Source organism: Excalfactoria chinensis, chromosome 8, assembly GCF_039878825.1.
Source record: "Excalfactoria chinensis isolate bCotChi1 chromosome 8, bCotChi1.hap2, whole genome shotgun sequence".
Classification (NCBI taxonomy): Eukaryota; Metazoa; Chordata; class Aves; order Galliformes; family Phasianidae; genus Excalfactoria; species Excalfactoria chinensis.
The window spans coordinates 14497511-14518714 of NC_092832.1; the positions used below are offsets into that span (position 1 = coordinate 14497511).

The following is a 21204-nucleotide window of genomic DNA, read 5'->3' on the forward strand; positions in this document are numbered from 1 at the left end:
GCAGCTCAGAGATGGGCTGGAGCCTCATCCTCCAGCATCTGCAGGTTTGCTGCCTTCACATCAGCCCGAAGCTACACACTACCCCTGTTGCATCCCACAGACTGACCTGTGGGACAGACCCAGACACCAGCCTGGACTCCAATCCTCCAGTTTCAAGAGATCAGATTTCTACTGATTACAGGATAAAGCAGGACCCAAAGCACAGAATCCCTGCCTGTTGACTAGCTTGCTCCAGGCAGAGGCACCAGCTTCTCCAAATGAGGACAAAGCTTCCCCAAAACCTTCTTTACGGCTTATAGTTTTCTTCTGGAATTGGACTGACCCAGCTAGCAGAAGGATGCTGCTGACTCCAGCCCCAGTGGAGTTTCCAACTCAGATCGCTGGCAGGGCTGGCCTTGCTTACCACCACAGGGATTTAATTCCCCTGCCTTGTAGCATTCTCTTCATCTGCCACTGAGGGTTGGGAATGCTGGACCTCACTTGCCTCTGCAAGTGGCTAATGCCTGCATCCTGCAGTAAAAACCCATGGAGGAAATGGGACAAAGTTCTGGTGCTATAATAACAGCCAACAATCAAAGGAAATATCTGTAGTTTTGGCAAAGTCTTTCCACAATGGCTAAACTGACTCAGAAGGGTGATTCTTCAGCATAAGCATTTCTTAGACCAGCTTCAAATATCATTGCCCAAAAGAAAGGAACTATGTCATTCACAATACATATAGTAAAATGTGTGGCCTTAACACAACTCTTCCATGCAGAATATCATCGGTATATAAATAACAAATCAAAGAGCAAACGTTTCATGCTGTTCCAGCCTTGGAGTTAATTTAGCAATGAAAAGGAAAGGTTTTTTTTGATAGGGCTGTGAATGCCACATGAACTGCAGGAGGACCTGAGGCTGCAGCACTGGGAGCAGCAAGAGCTGTGAGTGGGGGGGAGCAGCAGAGCCTTGGGGCTTGATTGTTGATGGATCTCTTAAGGGTTTTGGTTTGCAGAAGATAAAAATATGCTATCAGAAAATAAACATGATGGGAACAGCAATGAATAATAGAAACTCTTCCCATGAAAAGATAACGTGGGGTAACTCGAGACAGAATACTCCAGGGCAGTTCAAAAATGAGTTCCCCTAATTCTTTTCCAAATTTAGTATGGCTCTCTCAGTCAGAGCTGTTTACATGAAGCAAAGCCAGCTCTCCCTCTTGGTTGATCTGGAAATGGCGCAGCTCCAGCCTGTGTAAATGAGGTAGCAGAAGGGCTGCATGAAATATGACTATCTCCAGCAGCAGCCTGCGTGCAACAGAAATTATAACTGGGAAAAAGAGCAGTGATGGAGGTAGAAGGATTTTTGTCCAAGGGTCTGCACATGGAGATGCTTGCCCTTTGCTGAGGACCTGCAATACAGAATAAGCTTTCCTAATGCTTCATGCTGCATCTCCTGTTTTACAGAACCCTACATGTACCTGATCCCGAAAGTTTAGCCCAAATTACAACATGTGCTTTAAGGGCAAAATGAATAGCATTGCACTAAGCCACAAGAAGCACCTGCCAGCTGCCCTGCTGGAAACAAGACCCTCTCCATGGGCCTACAGGAGCTGCTCACCACACCTGAGCCACTTATAGTCAAGAAGGGGCAGAGGGGAGGATTTGCCCGCACCTCTCCTCCTCACAGCACAGTCACTCACACTCAGCAGCGTGTAAACAGGGCTCTCAAAAACACTGAAGCCCCCTGGAATATATACTTAGTGTCCCCAGGGACACAAACTGCAAAAAACCTCAGCTTATTTGCTGTATCAAAGCAAATCCTAGGCAAAATAAAACCTAAGAGAAACAATAAGCACTGTACCTACGTGGTGAATGCCAGCACATCAATCAAGCAAGTGTGAAGTGCTGATACAGAGTGGGAACAAACTATTTTGGATGGGGCTGTGAATGGGGACATTATCCTTGTGTTTCTTCTTAAGCCTTGTATTTCTTCTTAAGGCCGGAAATATCAAAAGATGGATGGGATGTACCCATGCTCACCAGCCTGGAGTGCAACCTGGGCTGTACATTCTGCCTGCTGCATATCTTAATAATACTCAAAAATCTCAGAAGAAAGCTTTACAATTGCTGCTAAACATACATATATATACATATGCAAATAATAATTAAAAAGAAAACATACAATCCTCTAGTCCTTCAAGCCAGCAGTGAAATTAGTTAAAATAACTTCAGACTTCACCTCATGGGATAATTCCATCTCAGATCCAAGATAAACGCAACCTTCGACTGAGATAATGTCTAAAGTTTGTAATGCTTTACTTGAGCCCCGTCACTTGGCAAAGCTGGATTTCAGTCTTGGCAGCTCTGAAATGTACTGGATGCTTGTAAAGTGGGAGAAACAACCTCTGCTTTTGTGGCCCTGCAATACCATGTTCACCATCACCTATTAAACACCTCTGGGAAACAGAAAACTCATGGAAGTGATGAGCAAATCATCTAAGAGCGCCTATCACCTCCCAGCACTCAGGGCCATGTAGTAGTGCAGTGGGCATTACCAGCGATCCCCTTCTTTCTATGGTCCTTCTTGTGTAGCACTCATGGCAACACCAAGAAACTGCAACAAACAAATGCTCCCATACTTCCTCCCGCAGGTAAGGGGAGGCAACACAAAATATTTCTTGCTACTGAAAGCATGGCTTGGTTTGGTCTTTATTTGCAGAAGCAGTATTGCGATTGTTTATGATACCTTCATACCTGTTATGAAGAAATGAGGTGGCAGACACAAATCCTGGGTTCTGCTTTGCATGAACCACCACTCTGCTGCTTGCACTTGTACAGCCAGACCAAGAAGCTGCCCAGTGGAGCCACACATCTCCCCAGTGCAGACATGCTAAATGTGCTGTTTGCACCCGATAAAATGCCATTATTTACTCTCAGCCTTGCTTTATATTGATGAAGACTACTCTCATTAAAACTCACAACACTGTGTCCACACCTCTCCCCAAATTACCCATCTGGAATGCAGATGCTGAACTGCAAAGGTAACATTCCACTTAGCCATCCGAAACTAAAGTCATAGGATGTAATAATACATCAGATCATCATCTTGTCCTTAACAACTTGTGTTCTTAGCCCATGTTTTCTATAGGAAGATGGACATGCAAGTCAACTTGGCTTTTAACTGAGTGCTCTGTAATGCAAAGCAGGATTTTCTACTGAGTTGCACATTGATTTCAAAAGGCTTATACACCTGTAAGGGTCATGCAACTTCGTGAGTATCTCATACTTCAGAGACAGGGCTGAGCAACTCAGCCCTAGTGGGCTCTACAAAAACCTTTTGTTCAGCTAATGGCATGAGTAGCCTGTGATTGAACTGCAATTTTTCTCTTCCTAAATACCATCTAATTATTAAAAAATGCAGAGCAAATTACAGAGCAGTAACACCGCTTACACACATATCACCTCTTGGGTACCACTCAGAGGCTCCTTCCTACAGACACGCTCCATTCCTTCCTCACAGACCAAGATGAAGAGAGTTATCCTCAGGAAATTCACAGACAGGATTATCACACCTTTGAGCTACATCTAAAACCACCATTATACTACCAGCCCATCTTCCAAGCAGTCACAGGTGTCTACTAAAACCTGAAACTCTCCAGAGGTTATTTTCATTACCATCATGTTGTTTCCATGTCACATCTGCATCAAGAAGCACATGAGGCCCTCCGTTGCATGTTACAACTGTATTTCCTATGAGGGCAGCTGCTGTAAGATAGAAGTGCCCGGGAAAGTTGATTTTAGCATCAATCTGCAGTAGTAAAGCAAGAGGCTATTGTGGTGAGACACACGGGACAAGGGATATTGGCTCCTCTGGGATTCCTGACCTGCAAGAGCTGTGTTGAGCCAGGAGCACCCTAGCACCAAGTCACTCTTTTGAGCAGAAGTAACACTTCACAAAGTGCCTTTGCACTTCTGTCAGATTTAAGAAAAACATAATAATTATGAGTTACATAAAGGCCAAGGCCTGTGGGTAATCCAGCAGAAACAAGCCAGACACGAGCCAAGGTTTGATTAATGCTGCGTCAGAGGAGCTTATCACTGAGGCTGTTGAAATCTACCCTTTGCTGGGAGTGGGGTTAGAAGCAGCAAAGCTCCACCTAAAAAAAAAACAACACGTGGTCATATTCAACACGAATGAGGTCTGAGGGTTCTGTATTTATAGGCTTCTTTCGAAGCACCAGCAGGGTGCTTAACAAACCAAATGAACCTAAACTAGCTCCTGGGGGCTACAAGAACCTCAAATATGTTTTGTTCTAAGCTAATCTGGTGAAGGTCGGTGGTTTCAAAGCCCTTTTTCTGTGCTGTTTTTTTTTTGTCTAAGGTATTTTATAACCTGTATGAGCCACAGGCTTAACCCTTAAGAGGACATTAATCATGTCTTGAGCAGCTTTCTCCAGTCCAGACCTCAGCAGTGCATTACATGTCCCTAGGAAACATTCTGGTATGAGTACCATGACATTTAAACAACTTCCTGAAAACACAACCCGGTGCTGCTTCACCCTTTAAATCAGGATGATGCGGTCCCTTTCCCTCCCTGCAGGTGACAGACATTGCAGTCAGTTACTTCACTGCCCAGATAAAGCAACGATAAAGATGCTTGTGGTGAAGGTACAGACAGCAGAAATCAGTCTCAAATTACTAAATATTTCTTCAATAGTAATTAAGTAACAATAGTTACCCCCTCTTTGCTATTCTCCTCACTTAATTGCAAGATGTTTTATTCGCTTTTACTTCCACGTATGCTGAAAACGAGCAAATGTCATGAACTGTGAAGGACAATGTCTCAGCTTACTCTATGTGCAAAAAAAAATAAGTAAAAAAACATTTCTGGATTCATCTCTGACCTAAATTAAACACTGGCCTCAAAGCAAAGCCATTTATTTTTGGATGGCTTCTGCACTACCATAGCCCAGTGTTCCCACCTCTAGCTCGGGAGCTAGCATGAGTCCTTCCGCTGCAGCCTCTCAAGCATCCTCCTCTTGCTATCTTTTGTCTTTCTCAGTAAACAGGTGTTTTTAGAATCGGATCTCTGGTAGAGCTTGACAGGAAGTTACTCTGAGTCAAAACCACACGGACAGTCATGCCAGAAACTTCATTAGCCTGAGAGGCTAACCATAACAGATGTGTATCTCACCCGGCAACAGAGACAGAAGTGGTCATCCCCACTGACAACACAGGCTGTCACAGACAAAAAGACAACCTCTTGTGGAAACCAAGAACCAATGTACAGCTCTTCTAAGTTAAGGAAAAAGGACAAACTGAAAATATATATGACACCGTTGATAGCGATGGCAGTGGAGATGCAACTGCAGGAATGGCTGGCACAGCCTACAAGACAAAACATGGTTACACAGCACTGCAGCATGAGGTGAAGCTTCAGGATCCCAAAAGACAAACTGCAAAGGATATTTTCATCATATCATATATCCATATGCACACCCAATACTGCAGAACAGTGACCAGCGTGGATCAATGGTTTTCAGTCAGGAAGTGAATCAGCAGACAAATAAATGCTTCTCAATCATGGCATTTCCAAGAGACATTTCCCAGCACCTGATGAATCTGTGCCTCAGCTAAGGGAAACCATACCAGTTCTCCTTGCTGATAGTCCCCCCCTTTACAAACAACCCTTCTCTGCTTCCCTGAGGAAGACAATATCCTCCAGCAAAAATTTACTGCATCTTTAATACTGCACAAAAGAGTCCTTCCCACCGCTGTAAGAGAGCAGCAGTCAGTGCTGGCAGTCTAATACAAAAGTGTGTAACCATTGCACGGAGCTGCTCACCAAACCACATCTGCAACAGTCCTTCCTGTGAGTGTTACAGATGGGAGAAGACGGAAATTGCAGCTCTGCAATGCAGAAAGGCCTCCCAGCAGGCCTTACAGTCCATGTTAGTTTAGAAATACCACGGCCTGGTTTACAGGAGGGGAAGGTGTGCTGATGCTCAGCTGAACACAGGAGACCAGGAAAGAACCTCTTAGTACTTCAAAATGCATTGTGTGAAGGAGTACTTCTGTTTTTCTTTCCTCACGCCTTACTCATGGCACAGCTGTGCTGCCCCAGGCTCAGCTTGATTAGGTCCACCCCTGAACTGGGTGCAAAGGGAAAAGAATCAGCTGCATTGGAGCAAAGGAAGCTTTCCCTTCCTTTCCTTCACAAAGCCAATACAGCTGCTCCAGCAGCCCCTGCTAAACAATCAAGGGACAATCCATTGGCAGAAGCTGACAAAACAAGACAAAAAGATGGGAAAAGAAAACAGAGAACGGCAAACAGAATACAAGAGATGGCCTTCCGGTTGTCTGAGCCTTCTGAATGCAGTAAGACCTGCTGGTGGCCTCCTTTTCCCTTTCTGCTCCCACACAAAATGGAGCAAGACCATAATCAAGAGCCCAGTGTTTCCAAAGCAGGGGAATTCAACAATAAAACAAAAAGGGGGAAAGAACCATGTTTGGGAAGAATTTGATGTAAAAATAACAGAGGACAAATATAAAGCAGCACCTTTATCTTGCAGCCACTCTGGGTTTTGAGGTCTAATTACTCTTTGTCCCAGCAAACTGCTGAGAAGTATTTATTTTCTTTCTCAGAGTCCTATTTTTAGTCCCAGCTCAGAGAAACGCCAGAGCCCCACTGAGCATCTGCCTGCAGCTCCCAGCTGGACACAGGGCTGCCTGCCGCAATGGGAAGGCGATGGCAGGCAGGCACCCCCCAGGTGTAGTCTCCAAGTTGTCTTCTTTCCTCTGACTTCACTAAACTCCCACGTCTACAGGGTGGAAGAAAGCTCAGAGAGGTTAAAGTCCAGCCATTTGACAGTCTGCCAAGTGTTATACATCGTTTTTCTCCCACCCGGACACGTTTCAGTTTCTTCAGTGTTCATGAAAGCATCCCTGAGCAGACAATGTGCTGAGTGCTGCTGTTTGTACGACTTCTGAGAAGGTTTCCCAGGAAGAAGTAACAGTCAGCTATTGTATCTCTCAATGAACATGTGTGTGAGTCTCCTAGGCTGCTTAGTTCATCCTCCTCATAATTTCAATGCTCCTTCCTTTTTTTTTTTTTTTTTAACTGCCTCATTTCCTTTCCATTTATCTCCTCCATTCAGAAGGGCTTGTGACAACACAACACGTCTTGAAAGGAAAAAAACAAATCAAAACCACCTTCTTCCAGCACTGTGTTTGTACATGAGCTTCCAGGCTTGGAAAAACAGCTGGGCAAGTTATTATTAAACAGAGGAAATTCATTCCCAAGGATTTATTTGGAAGTGGTTTGGAAGGTGAGAGCTCTCCTGCGAACTCACAATAAGCCTGCACCCGTTGGGGTTCAGCACGACCTCCATGAACAGCTAAACCAAAAGCACTCGTCTGCATGTCACTACAGCCTGTGGCAACACAAGTATCTACACGTTCAGCATCTTCAGGTGAGATCACAAGACAGGAATGTGAAAATGGCCTGGTTTCTTATCTATGGCAATCATAGAATCATAGAATTACTCAGGTTGGAAAAGACTTCAAAGATCATCAAATCCATAACCTAGTACTAACCATAGTACCCTAACTCTAACAACCCTCTGCTAAATCATGCTCTGAGCACCACATCCAAATGGCTCTTAAACACATCCAGGGATGGTGACTCAACCACCTCCCTGGGGAGCCCATTCCAGTGTTTAACTACCCTTTCTGTAAAAAGTGTTTCCTAACATCCAATCTAAACTTACCTTGGTGCAACTTGAGGCCATTTCCCCTCGTCCTGTCACCTGCCACCAGTGAGAAGAGACTTGCCCCACTCTCACTGTAAGCAACTTTTAGATACTGGAAGAGAGCAATCAGGTCTCCCCTCAGCCCCCTTTTCCCCAGACTAAACAGCCCCAGCTCCCTCAGCCTCTCCTCACAGGGCTGATTTTTCAAGCCCTTCACAAGCCTCATTTCCCTTCTCTGAACCTGCTCCAGTACCTCCATGTCATTTTTGCACTGAGGTGCCCAAAACTGAACACAGTACTCGAGGTGAGGCCTCACCAATGCCGAGTACAGGAGCAGGATGACTTCCCTAGTCCTGCTCACCACACCATTCCTGATACAAGCCAGGATGCCATTGGCCTTCTTGGCCACCTGGGCACACTGCTGGCTCATATTCAGCCTACTGTCCATCAGCACACTGAAGTCCCTTTCCATCAGGCAGCTTTTCAGCCACACCTCCCCAAACCTGTAGGGTTGCCTGGGGTTGTTGTGGCAAAAACGTGGGACCCGACACTTGGCCCTATTGAAACTCATGCCGTTAACCATGGCCAATCAATCCAGTCTATCCAGGTCCCTCTGTAGTGCACTTCTTCCCTCAGGCAGATCAACACTCCCTCCCAGCTTGGTGCTGTCTGCAAACTTACTGAGGGTGCACTCAATCCCCTCATCAGGATAATTAATGAAGATGTTAAACAGAAGTGGCCCCAGCACTGAGCACTGGGGACGCCGCTCGTGACCAGCTGCCAACTGGATTCAACTCCATTGACCACAACTCTCTGGGCCCGGCCATCCAACCAGTGCTTAACCCAGCAGAGTGGGCACCCATCCAGACCATGGGCAGCCAGCTTCTCCACGAGAATGTTACGGGGGATGGTGTTAAAGGCCTTATTGAAGTCTAGGTAGACCAAGTTGACAGCCTTAACCTCATCCAATAAGCGGGTCACCTCATCATAGAATGAAAACGATTTAGTAGCCAGTATTGGTGGTAGGTAGACAGTTGGGCTAGATGACCTTAGAGGTTTTTTCCAGCATTAATGATCTTATGATTCTTGAGAAACAAATACAGGGAAAGCCACATCAATCCATTTTCCATTTTCATTTGGGCTGATGAGATTCACCATCCCAGTGACACTGTATCGCAGGATAAGCAATTGATTTCTAAGATGTGTTCTCCTACTTAACAGCATCCAGCATGACTTCAAAACACTCCCAAACATTTCTGAATCTACATACTTTGGAAACTCCCCATCCCGCTGTCATTACTCCAAAAGATGTGTTCATTTCTCTGCTATCCAGTGCAATCATTTCTTCCGACCAGTCATGCTATAACAAAAACTTTGTACATTGGGATGTCACTTTTTTCCTATTCACTCTTTCAAGCACTGCTGACCAAGTGTTTCACCAATGGTTTCACCGTCAGTTTTGCATAAAGGCAGCAGATTTATACAAATGATTCAGCTCTTGGTTAATCAAAAAGCAGAACAGTGAAAAGGAACAATGAATGAGAGTAACAGGCCGGGAATTTTGGAGTTTTTCATAAAAAATCACCAATATGATTCATAAGTTCTTCATATTTCCACTGCAAGAATGTGGCCGCTAGGAGAGAAAGAGTTAAAAATGTGTATCATATGGTCTCAGCTTTAAATGGAGCAGATGAGCAAGTCGCGTAGAATCCTTTGGCTCCAAAAGTTTTACAGTGAGTCACAACTTTCTTTCACATCACAGAAATTCAGAGGTTAGAACAACAAAACTCAGGCCACAGATCTAGCACAAGAGTTTCCAGTTTTGCATGCAGACACATCCCTCTCTCAAAATGTGAGCTTGAGCTAACAACTGCTAACCACAGGCTAGGAGTCTCTTTGAATCAGTATCAAGTCCTTTTACTGTGATTCTTTCACTTTTAGAAGTACCTCTGTCACTAAAAGGACAACGATTTGTTGGGAAATCACTTTCATGCCACCAATGTGATGCAATTCCTCGTGTCTTTGGAACTGCTGGATGCCAATGATCTCCTGTGTGCTGAGTACCTCTGGATTCAAGCCAGATGTTTAAACACCCAATGACAGGATCATAGAATTACAGAATTGCTTAGGTTGGAAAAGACCTTAAAGATCATCAAGTCCAACTGCAACCTCACCATACCACTACCTTAACTCTAACAGCCTTCTGTTCAATCCCCTGGGGAGCCTATTCTAGTGCTTAACAACCCTTATGATGTTTCAGTGTTTCAAATTTTTTGCATTGATCTTTTATCCTATTTCAGAAGAACCTTTTGTAAGAAATGCATGCGCCAAAGCCTGCCTCATTCAAAGATGGCTAGCATAAAGCAACAGGAATATATACCTGGAGCAGATAATCCAGCCCTGGAATCAAGACTGAGCAGATAGCCTAGCACGCCTTTTCTGAGACATTCCTCATTTCCTAGGGCTCCACTAACTGGAAAAATGTTGTATCTCAAAATTGGAAGAAAATACAGAATTACAGTACATTTAAGAACAAACATTTCAGATAATAAGTAGAACTGCTTCACTAGCCAGCACTTGGTTTTCTGTTGTGTCTTTTTGCCTTAAGTTATTTGAATAAAAGTCTTTTAAGTGCATTAGAACTATCTTTTTTTTTTTTTTTACAAAACTGCTCTGGAAAACTCATTTTTTAAACATACACTCTTATTTGCTTGTCTACTGAATATAAATTGCATATCTTCTGGCTAACGTATTATTCAGCCCAGAATAATTACACATTAGAGAGATGCCTAATAAGCTAATCTTTAAACTCCAGAGATCTAAAAAGAGATCTCAGGGCATGTTTTATGAATATGGAATGGCATCGGCTGACAAATATACTACACAGTCCATATTATTGTGGTTGCAACCAAGAACCACATGAATCAACATTATGGGCTGGTTTTTGCATTATTTGAGATGACAGGACTTCTGAAGGAAAGCCAGAGCATGTTATGAGACCATGAGAATCCATTGTGAAGATAAAAGAAAATTAGGCAAGCAATATGGTAAAGAAAACACTATAGCAAAAGAACATAAGCAATACTGCATTTTATCAGTAGCATGCACTTTACCGGAGTGAGGCATTAAAAGTCAAACAGCTACTATGAGAAGCAACAATGAAGAGAAATACTTGAATTCACAACTAAAACTAAGAGGACAGAACTGACAAAGAAATATTTTCAGTTACCATAACCATATTGTTTTAGACTTACATCAGACAAAAGCTATTTCAACAGGAAAACCTGTCTTAGCCAACAGCTGGAAAACTCATAGCCTTATTCTGGAAGGAAAGAGAACTTATTACTTTTTACAGATGTCTCCTTTCCCATCATCCAAAAGAAGTGCAAGTAATGAATAGTGAGATGGGCCCCATCTGACAGAGGGATTTCACATCCTCCCAAGACTGCGCACACTCACAACCCTGGCAGTGATTCAGATAACACCACTGCATTTAACGGCTGCAGAAACTCAACCTGGCATTTGGCACAGCATCTTCCAATCCAGCAGTCAGTTTACAATAGGTTAGGTCCCTCTGAAAACTGCACGCACCCTCCAACAGCAGGTCTGCAGACCCCTCAGCTATTGGAAGGATTGAGTCTTAATGAAAAGTGGCTCTTTAGCAGATGATAATGAGTAAAGCCCACGCTGATCACCCTGATACGAAGTGCCCCTCTGGGGCACGCCTGATTTCAGCTCACGTTCACAGAACTAACACTAGCTAATGCCAAGCCTTACCCAAAGAGTGCAGCAGCTTTGCAGTTGACCACATTTCCTGCAGCCTACATATTTCAGGCACACTAAGGAAAAGCCGTGCAGCAAGATTAATAACTGCCAAACCACAAGCACTTGCTCCGAATTACCACACTGTGTTTTACGCTCCTACCAACACACTGTGTTGTGCATTTCTATGTTGGTAATGGCCCTGTATTGTTTATGGGATGGTAGAGGATGTGCTGAGCAGCTTTGCAGGTGCTGGGGAAGTCAGTGGCCAATTCCGATGGGCGCCTTCCTCCTTCATCCACCATGGGACTGGCTCCTTCTTTCAGGCCCAGCACTGCTCTCACCTGGCTGCTTTACTCCAACTGCCAAGGGACTACCACAAACCATTCCAGCCCTTAGTGCCCAACCTCTGCACACGGAAGCTCCTTTTTGTTCAGACCTAGAGTGCGTTTCATTGCAAACAGGGCCTGTCGGGTGAGCCTGCTTTCAGCATCTCCAACTCAAATCCTGGAGGAAGGAATCAAGGCAGTGGGAGGGAGCCATGAACTACATGTGTTCTTCCTCATTGTCATATCTGCTAAGGAAAGTCAGTAATGAGGACAATCAAATTTACATAGGAACTGCTCTAGTGAAATACCCATGGTCATTCCCCCCAGCAGCACAGCAGCTACCATGAAACCAAGCGTGCATGCTGCAGCCATTCCACAAGGAAAATATACACCATATAATTGAAATACTTAGCTCAGGGGTAATAAGAGCAATGAGAGCCAAATCCTATCACTGGCCAAAAAATGCAGTGTGGCCCACATAACAGACCGAAGTGCTGGGAGTGTTTATGCACTCAGGCTGAATGCAAAGCAGGAACTCAGGCATCTGAAATGCCTTTGCATTTCTTTCCCTACTCTATTTGAAGGCACTTCCAATTTAAAACATTACTTTGAGCTTTTAATGTGATATCAAAAAGGACCTTGTTCCCTAAAATAAATGCCTTTTAAACAAAAATTCATTATGTGTGAACAATGTAAATGATTGGGAGTGACAGGTATTTTGACTTGAGATACCCTAATGACCTCAATTCCTAACAAGCATTATGCACCTAGAAGTGAAGTTAAATTAGGATTCAAGCTTTCAAGATGCCTTGATTTCTGGATACCAAACTGCATTAAATCCCACACGAACGTCCTTCCATAATGCATCATCAGCCTGGTTTTGATGAAGAGGCTGATGGAAGAAGCTATTAGCATCATCTTCTATTTAGCACATTATTTGCTTCTATGGCTGAAAAAGTTGTTGAATTTCCTAGAGATCAATTTCTACTATTAAATATACTGTAATGGCTGAATGGAGACTTTGGCACGGGATGTAAATACCTTCTGCATATAGGTCAAGTGCCAGCGAAGCTCACAGAAACTGGGAGCGATGCCTATCCTATGGCCTTTCACCAGAATCTCCAGAGCTCTTTCCAAACTGCAATGTCTGATTTATGCCACAAGCTGAGTGAATGGACAAAGTTACCTCAGATTGCCAGTCTGCTTTGGACAGAACATTTTTTACTTCTGAAACAAACAGAACATTTATTGTGTTTGTTATCCAGACAGACATATGAGTATCCTTCACAGAAAGCACACTTGGATCGATGTGTTGAATTCCTCTGGATTGAATCTTCCTGTGCAGCACACACAAGGTTCTTTGCAGGATTTGTGACAGTTTAGCATGAAAGGTTTACCACAAAAGATCCCAAACCAAGCTGGAACAAACACTGGCTCCAGCCTAGCAAGGCTCCTGTGTACTGTATAGGAAGCTGCACAAGGAGGGCACTTACCACTCATTCTGGTGCACATTAGCACCACATCTGAGCCACGAAATGCCAAAGACTGCTTTATTTTTGGATTGCATAAAACACACAAAACTCCCCACAGGCAATCCAGCAGTTATGCTACTTCTGCAGACAGGCTTTTCCATCAGTTCCCAGTTTTGTTTTCAATATTATATCACCACACACAGCTGATTTGCTATCTCCAATCTGCATGGGAGATGAATTTACCTTCCCCAGACTTGCTGACATTTGCTGCTTTCACTTTTGGTTTTGGAATGAATTTTTCACTATCACTGTAGGAAATGCGGTAGTCTTCTAATTCTTGCCTTCTCTATTACAAGTTGGGCAGTGCAACAGTGCACTCTGGCACTATTTGGTGACTTGCACATTGTGTGTTCTGCAAACGAGGGTCTCTGCACCTCTGTGTGCTGCAGTGCCATGGAAAAATATGTTCAGCCCACATGGTAAATGATCTCCACTTCTGTCCTGGGAAAGCTGTCCGACTCCTAAAGAAAACTGCTGAGGAGTAATGAAAAATACTACTCACACAGAGGCTGCTCATCATACAGCAAGATGCGGCAGCCTGGGTGCCCACCCTGGGCCATCAGCCCTGCCGGATGCACTCCCACACAACAGAGGGTGGACAGCCCATGCTGTTGCACTACAGCGGTCTCACCTTGCTTCCTTGACTAGAATCACAGAACCATTAAGGTTGGAAAGATCACTAAGATCCCTGAGTCCCCACCCCACCATGCCCACTAAGCACATCCCTCAGTGTCACATCTCCATAGCTCTTAACGCTTAAAACCACCATCAAGTTGAACTACCTGACAACTGGGTGACACATTACATACCACAGCATCTGGATACCTCCTTCCAGCTGTGCTGAACCTTCACAACTCCAGACACTTTACATCAACCTTTTTGCTGCTGGTTCCTAGGAGAAGACTAACAGAGCACAAGAAGCAGTGCAGATGCTTTTCTTCTCTGCATCTACAAATCTGATTGCATCTGAAAACAATGCCAGAGCTATATGGTACATGTCCCATTCATTGTGGAACTCATTGAGTTTGTGCAGAGCTGGGAATAGCTATACTTGATTTATACTTCAGGTAGGCAGCTTATCCATTTTAGCTGCAGTTTTTTCCAAATATGCAATCAGAAGCAGACACTCTGCATGGAAACTTCCGACTAAAGACTGGCAAAGCCTCATCTGCAATTGAAAACAGCGGAAAGTGTCTGGCAGAATAAATTACAGACAGCGATATTACTTTCTAGAATCCTCCTAAGCTTTTTGTTTTTTCCATTCATGCACACACTGCCATTAAATTTTTGCCCAGAAGTAACAAAAACTTGTTTTCCCCCTACTGTGACCTCAAGAAAATGCATGAAAATCACAGAATCATCAAGGATGGAAAAGCCCTCCAAGGTCATCCAGTCCAACTGTCCACCCACCATCAGTGCCTCCCACTGAACCACATCCCTCAGTCATCACAACGTTTCTTGAACACCTCCAGGGTCAGTGACAGCAGCTGTGACTTGGTGCAGAGGAAGCAAAGCGTCACATAAAGCTTTAAGAATTAGACTACAGGATAACATAAGAGGTGCTGAAGATGAGCGTTCCTCATTAGCTGTATGCTGAGTGCCAGGCTGGTGATGGCATTTTTGAAAACTCAGAGTTACAATGCCAAGTGTCTCCAAAGCACAGTGGAACACCCTTTGGCAGCAGCACTTTTCCAGATACTGTGCAGGAGGCCAAGTTTTTCAGCTGGAATCCAATGCACACAGAGCTCAAAGCAGCAAGCAGCTCCAGTATGGTTCTGTGAATGAGCCACCCCCAGCAGCAAGCAGGGGTGTTTAGCAACACTACGCATGCATGTCACAGCCGTTAGAGCTCAGCAAATTGGGAACATAAAGCTCCGTGAGAAATCCCAGATGTTTTTATAATATAAAGAAGTTGCTGCCAGCTCTTCCTAAGGCTGGCTGTGAAAGCACTTAGTATCCCCACCTCGTGCTGCAGACATCAGCTCTGCAGGGCTGACCCTGCACCAGGAACTGGCAGAGATTCCTCCTCATTCTGGCACACCCTTGTCCCAAGTCTTCATTTCTCTGTGCATTTTGCTTTAGCACTGTGACTTTTGTTTGTGCAAAGGAGGCCATCCTGGTCCTCTGAAGGTTACAGCCGAGCTGCTTGGCAAAGGGCTGGCATGGCACCCTCAGAGATCCCCGAGCATCACCACACACCCACACCAGTGGCAAACACCTGCCAGCATCGTGTCTCCATTCACAATGGGCCCTTGCTGCACTCAGCAGGAAAACACCCATGGTGGTGGTTTACCTGGTTTTCAAAACAAGATCCAATAAATGAATAGTAGCAGTGGCCAACCGAGTAGAGTTTCACTATGTTTTGAAGCGGGGAGCAAATGATGGAGTCTCAAGCAGCAACTAATATCACAGAAGCACAAAGATTAGATGCTCCAGATTTCAAAAATCAAAATGTCAATTAAATACCTGGAGAAGTGAATTCACCAAAATCTTCGGTTATAAGTTGCAAGATAAGCATCGGTATAGAATCATCACCAAGGTTTCTTAGCGCATCAGACTAATAAGAAATAATACACAATAAAGCTTTAGGAAAGCCAGACATGCTAATCCTTCCTCCATACATGTTTGCACCACTTCAGCAAGCTTTAATCTTGCTTCCATTTAAGGGCCAGCCTCATGGTTTGTCACTGTCCCTTCAGTGCAGAAGCAACTAGAATGCTTGCATGCCCATTCAAAAGTCTGAAGCCATTTTATACTGTTCATTAAGTGAGAAGAAAACTGTGTGCTTATTATATGCTAAGGCAACAGCTGGGAAAAGTGCTCTAGTACTTTAAAAGCAGCCAGGAGCACACTGCCTATGAATATCACAGAATATGTGATTGTGGTACTATGAATATCTTCCTTCCCAGTCTAGATGTTTTTTAAGCTTTACTGCCCAAAGGTATCAACAACAAAGCAGCTTTTAATCATCTGAAGGACTATCCAAGAGCTTCCTTGTTCTCCTCTGAATATCTATAAAACTTCTATGAAAGGCAAAGAGTTGTCTTCTAATTTGTGGCCATGCTGTACTAACTAAAATCCTCCAAAATCCTGAAATCTTTGTGGTTTTGGAAAGCATCAAGTACAAAAGAGCAACAAACTCTACACACACAGTGTGCCCCCCCCCACTACAGTTCTGGAGCCAATATGACATTTCTCACCTTTCCTATTATGTAACTCTTCTCACTGTTATCCTGAGCTTAATCCAGCACTGTACGCAGCTTCTTCTACATGGGCAGTAGAAAAGCACAAGTCTTCCTCTCCATCCTGAGCTTTACTTTAACCCGCGGTACCACAAAAAGACCTTTCCCACCAAGTTCTTCTTTCCCAGTTATCAAAGCCAGCTGTACCAAGCATGATGTAGCACTGGGTTAATTCTACAAGCATTGTGGTTTACTTTGGTGGAACAGAGCTAAATGGGGAAGGAACCAAACTTGGCTTCCCATTTGCTTTGGCCAAGGCAGGAGCTGTGCCACGAAATGAGTAGCTGAGATTTCTGCTTTAGTGAAAACCTCAGGCACTGATCACAATCTTTTTACTATCAAATTCAAGCACAACATTTTAGCTCCTTTTCTGATGAGGGAAATTCTCTTATTTGTACCATGTGCTGACTTAGAAGAACCTGCTGGCAGTGGCACTGAAAATTAATTAATAGGACTATGCGAGCAGTAGAAACTGAACAGAAAAGTTATCTCCTGCCTTGGTGTCTCAGCACTGAAATAGGGAAGTTACCGAGCTCAGTAAATGCTGCTCAAGCTGTGTGGCAAATACACTTCCCATGAGTCATGCCCCTCGATGCTCTTTCCTTGCATTCAGTCAAAGCTAAGATCAAGTTCCTTGCCCCTGTGAATTAAAGAGTGCAGGAAGCAAAGAGAAGCAAGCTCTACTTCCCAACACAGGCTCCAGTTTATAAAACTAGGGGATGAAAGTCTGTCATTGGCTTCAACAGCAACACCCTCCCAGAGGAGTAAAGCTTCTCAGAAAGCAAGTAAAATCAAACTGATTTTCCTTCCAAACCTTGTTTCTTAAAACCTTCCAGAACTTATAAACTTAGCAAGGTGCATACAATGAAGACCAGAAACTAATATCCACAGTGCAGTATGACTTTCCCACCCATTTCCCTTCCTTTCTTTCATTCTACGTAAGCAGCATTTATGCCCACTCTATGAAGCTACGCTAACCTGTGGAAACAGGAGAGAGGATTTCCAAACCACAGAGAGATGTAATTTGTAACAGGCTGAGAGAAAAGGTGGTAAATAAAACCAGACTTTAACAAAACTCTGCTGGACTTGCAGCTGTCAACCAAATTAAGACCATAATGTCCTACTCAGCAGCTTAAAGCAGAAAATCAAATATACCATCTGAGCACCTGTCCAAAACAAAAAACAACTTTTCCACTATTCATTCCAAGTTATTCTCCCACCTTCCAGCACCCCTGCCCATGGCTACATGCACTCTGGCTGGCTGTGGGCAAGGATTTGCTTCCAGAGCTGCATCAGGCACTGCAGTTCTCTCTCCTTCCTGCTGCTGGTTATCTGAGCGTGTGGTTTCCTGTCAAGCCAGCAGAAGATCTTGTTATCTTGTCTTTTCACTGTAGGGTACAGGAGGCTCCTCTTCAGTCTCTATAACTTGACAGAACAAGAGGATTCCATCTATTTTTTTTTCTGAGCTATGCTGCATCTTGCAGGAACACATCAAAAGTGTTTTATCCTTGTACAAAAGAAAACCCCATCTTAATTAGTACCACGCCGAAACTCATAGGCAAAGCAAATGGCCAGAAAGAAATGCCTTGCAGACACTACATAACAGCTCTAATTGTCAGATGGAAGGAAGGATGGTGGGAAGGTCTGTGAGGAAAATAGCCCTGAGCAATAAGGAACCCATGGGATTCATCACCCCTAGGCCAGGGCTGCCCATCTGCCTGAGCAAGAAAAGAAGTGACGAAAAAGGAGGAAAGAAGAAAAGCAGCTTTTAGACAAACAAACAAATCAAAAGCAGCTGACTACAAATCCTTGTACTCTGGGCAGCTTGACTTTTATAGCAACAGGTAGATTTGATATGGTCAAGTATAGTGAGCTCCGTTCATAAAAGCATCCTCTGGAGAACGCCCTTTTAAGATGTACCTGTTGAAACTGCTGGCAGTGAGTTTTAGAAATCACTATACTTCCCCAAATGTAAAAACATTTGTTCCCAACAGCCCACAGGTGACAGCACAGAGCTTGGTCTATCACCATATGCTGCTTGGACTGCAGAAATTGAAGCTATTTTGTCCCATGGGGTCATTCATCCCTCGGAATCATAAAGGTTGCAAAAGACCACTAAGATCATCAAGTTCAACCATCATCCCATCACTACCACACCTGCTAAACCACATCTCTCAGTGCCACGTCTCCACAGTTTTCCATCACCTCCATGGACAGTGACACCACCAACCTTGGCAGCCTCACATCAAACCTGAACCTCCTCTGGCCCAACATAAAGCCTTTATACTTTGTCATTTTCCCTCCCATGGGCAGACTGGCTGCCTTGATTGCACCTGCCTCAAAGCAGAGACCCCAGGGCACACTACTAAGCTTTTTCTTTATGGCACTTTCACCTTTTTCCCAAGTTTCATAATTGCACCCTGAGTCCACAACGCCCCGCTACCTGCTGATACAGCTCCCTCTTGGGCGCAACACCCATTGAATACCATTGGACAAATCATGCAACAAACACCTCCCATAACAGATTTAGCCCACGTCTCATCAAACTGGGAGTAAAAATTGTTCTAACAAATCCTTTTCGCATGACCAACTGCCAGGCTCTTTACTATTGCTGTCAATTCTTTAAACTCACTTTCATTTGCACCTTTCCATCCACTCCTAGACCAAAAACTAGAGAAAATACTATTAAATGTTCCGCAAGTAGGCAAAGAGACTTCTGGAAATTACAAAGCCTCTAAATCTGTATGCGCATTGATGAAGAGACTGTATCAGCTGACCTCTTTAGCCTTCAGCCCCTTGTTTCCATTTGTTACTGAGAGTTTTCTAAGTAACCCAGAGGGGCTTTACACTGTTTGAAATTACCATTACGACAGCAAGCAATCCAATGACTGAGCGCAAGCAGGCAGCAGTCCTGCTGCACATGGAAGAAAAGCTCCAAGTTTTGCTTCTTGTTCCACCTACACAATCAGCAGCTGAGTGTGCTTCCCTATGCAGGCAGGGGGCCCAACCTACACACAGGACAGCACCAAGTACTGCGTCCTGCATGCTCCAGCTGCTGCCCCGTGTGGTAATGGATGTGATTCGGTATAGGATGCTCCTCCTGATTGCTTTTCCTTCTGGAGGTAATAACTTAAGGGCTGACTCTGCACAAAGTGCCTCATTAATTCTTTTGCAGAGCGGAGAGCGGTGCACTCTCACTTCCAGTAAGACAGCAAATTTGAGACAGATTTCATTAGGGTTTTGATGATGATCTGCATCTATACAGTCAGGCTGGGCAAAGCGCAGCTGTATTCAGTGTGCTCTAGACATGGGTGGGCACCTCCCTCCAACAGTGACCCCAACCCAGCGCAACATATCTGAACTGCATGCACTGCTGTGAAGTAATTAACACGCTCTTGAATCTCTTTATGGCAGTAATTCAGTTTGAGGCTTCTCGGGGACTCCTGGCTGCCTTCACTCACACACACACCTGAAATATTCCACTGTGGAATTAAGTGCAATGTTGGCAGTGATGTGGGGATGTGTCAGTAATAAAGGAATTCACAGATGCTTCCCCGTAGTTCCGAGGAGACCCGGAGCCACCCTCAGCGGGGCAGCGCTGAAGGGATCTTGTAGACAAACCCAAGCACCTCTGCCAGCTGCTTTTGGGTCAAAGCCATCCATCTGACACTTGGAATTCTTTATGCTGTGACTCCTGGAGACCTGGATGGCCCCTCTGCAAACACCTGACCTGCTGCCGTGCTGCGGGCGGGCAGGTGGAGAGCACAACGGATTCTTGCAATTAACAAAAATACACCCCAAGATGCACCTTGGAGAATACCGCTCTGTTCTTGCAGACTTAAGCAGCGTGACAAGCGAACACTTAAAACAACTTGGGCGTTTTCACTCCTCGGACCATCCGAACCGCCCACCCAAGCCCCAGCGCAGCGCTTCTCCCACCGCAAAGCCCAACGCAGCCGGGACCCTCCGAGCCAGCCCGGCTACCCTACCTCGGATGTAGGCGCACTTGCTGTCGTCCAGCGGTCCGGAGGCTGAGCCACCCATGCCGGCCGCGGAGCACGGAGCGCCCGGAGCCGCCGGGGAGCGCTACCAGGGAGCCGCACCGCTGCCCGCCCCGAGCCTACAGGCACCGCCCCGCCGCCGGTTGGAGGCTGGGCGCCGCCGTCCCGATGACGACCCGGGGCAGGGGCCGGAGAGCGGCGCCGCCCCACGGCCGTGAGGCTACAGGTTGCTGTGGAGTCCCATTGCCAAACGGGTTTCTTTGCACGGTGAGATTTTCACTGTGGCTGTTCGCGGTGTGTGACTCGTTAAGGTATTTTCTTCTGTCTTGCAGTTTTCACAGTGATTTCACGGTTGATTTGAAAGAGGCGGCATGCCACGTGTGCAGCAATAGGACAAGGAGCAATAACCTAAAACTTGAACGTAGGAAGTTCCAGACAAACACGTGGAAGAACGGGGGGAATGGAGGGAAGGTGGGGGTTGAGCCTTTCACAGGTGTGTCTGATGCCTCTGCTTGGAGGACCATGCTTGCCAGCAGGAAGGCAGCTGCTGTGGCTGCTTATGGCATGTGTCTGAGCAGTGTGAGCAGGCTGCAGAGAGGAAACACG

General features: G+C 45.0%; 1 protein-coding gene across 1 annotated transcript in view; it reads right to left on the minus strand.

The window, feature by feature from the left end:
• Positions 1–20734, minus strand: part of NIBAN1 (niban apoptosis regulator 1) — a 51211-nt gene extending 30477 nt beyond the window's left edge. The window contains exon 1 of the mRNA XM_072343200.1: positions 20587–20734. Coding sequence (XP_072199301.1) covers positions 20587–20641 — 55 coding nt within the window. The 5' untranslated portion in view covers positions 20642–20734. The remainder of the gene's footprint in view (positions 1–20586) is intronic.
• Positions 20735–21204: the final 470 nt, after the last annotated feature.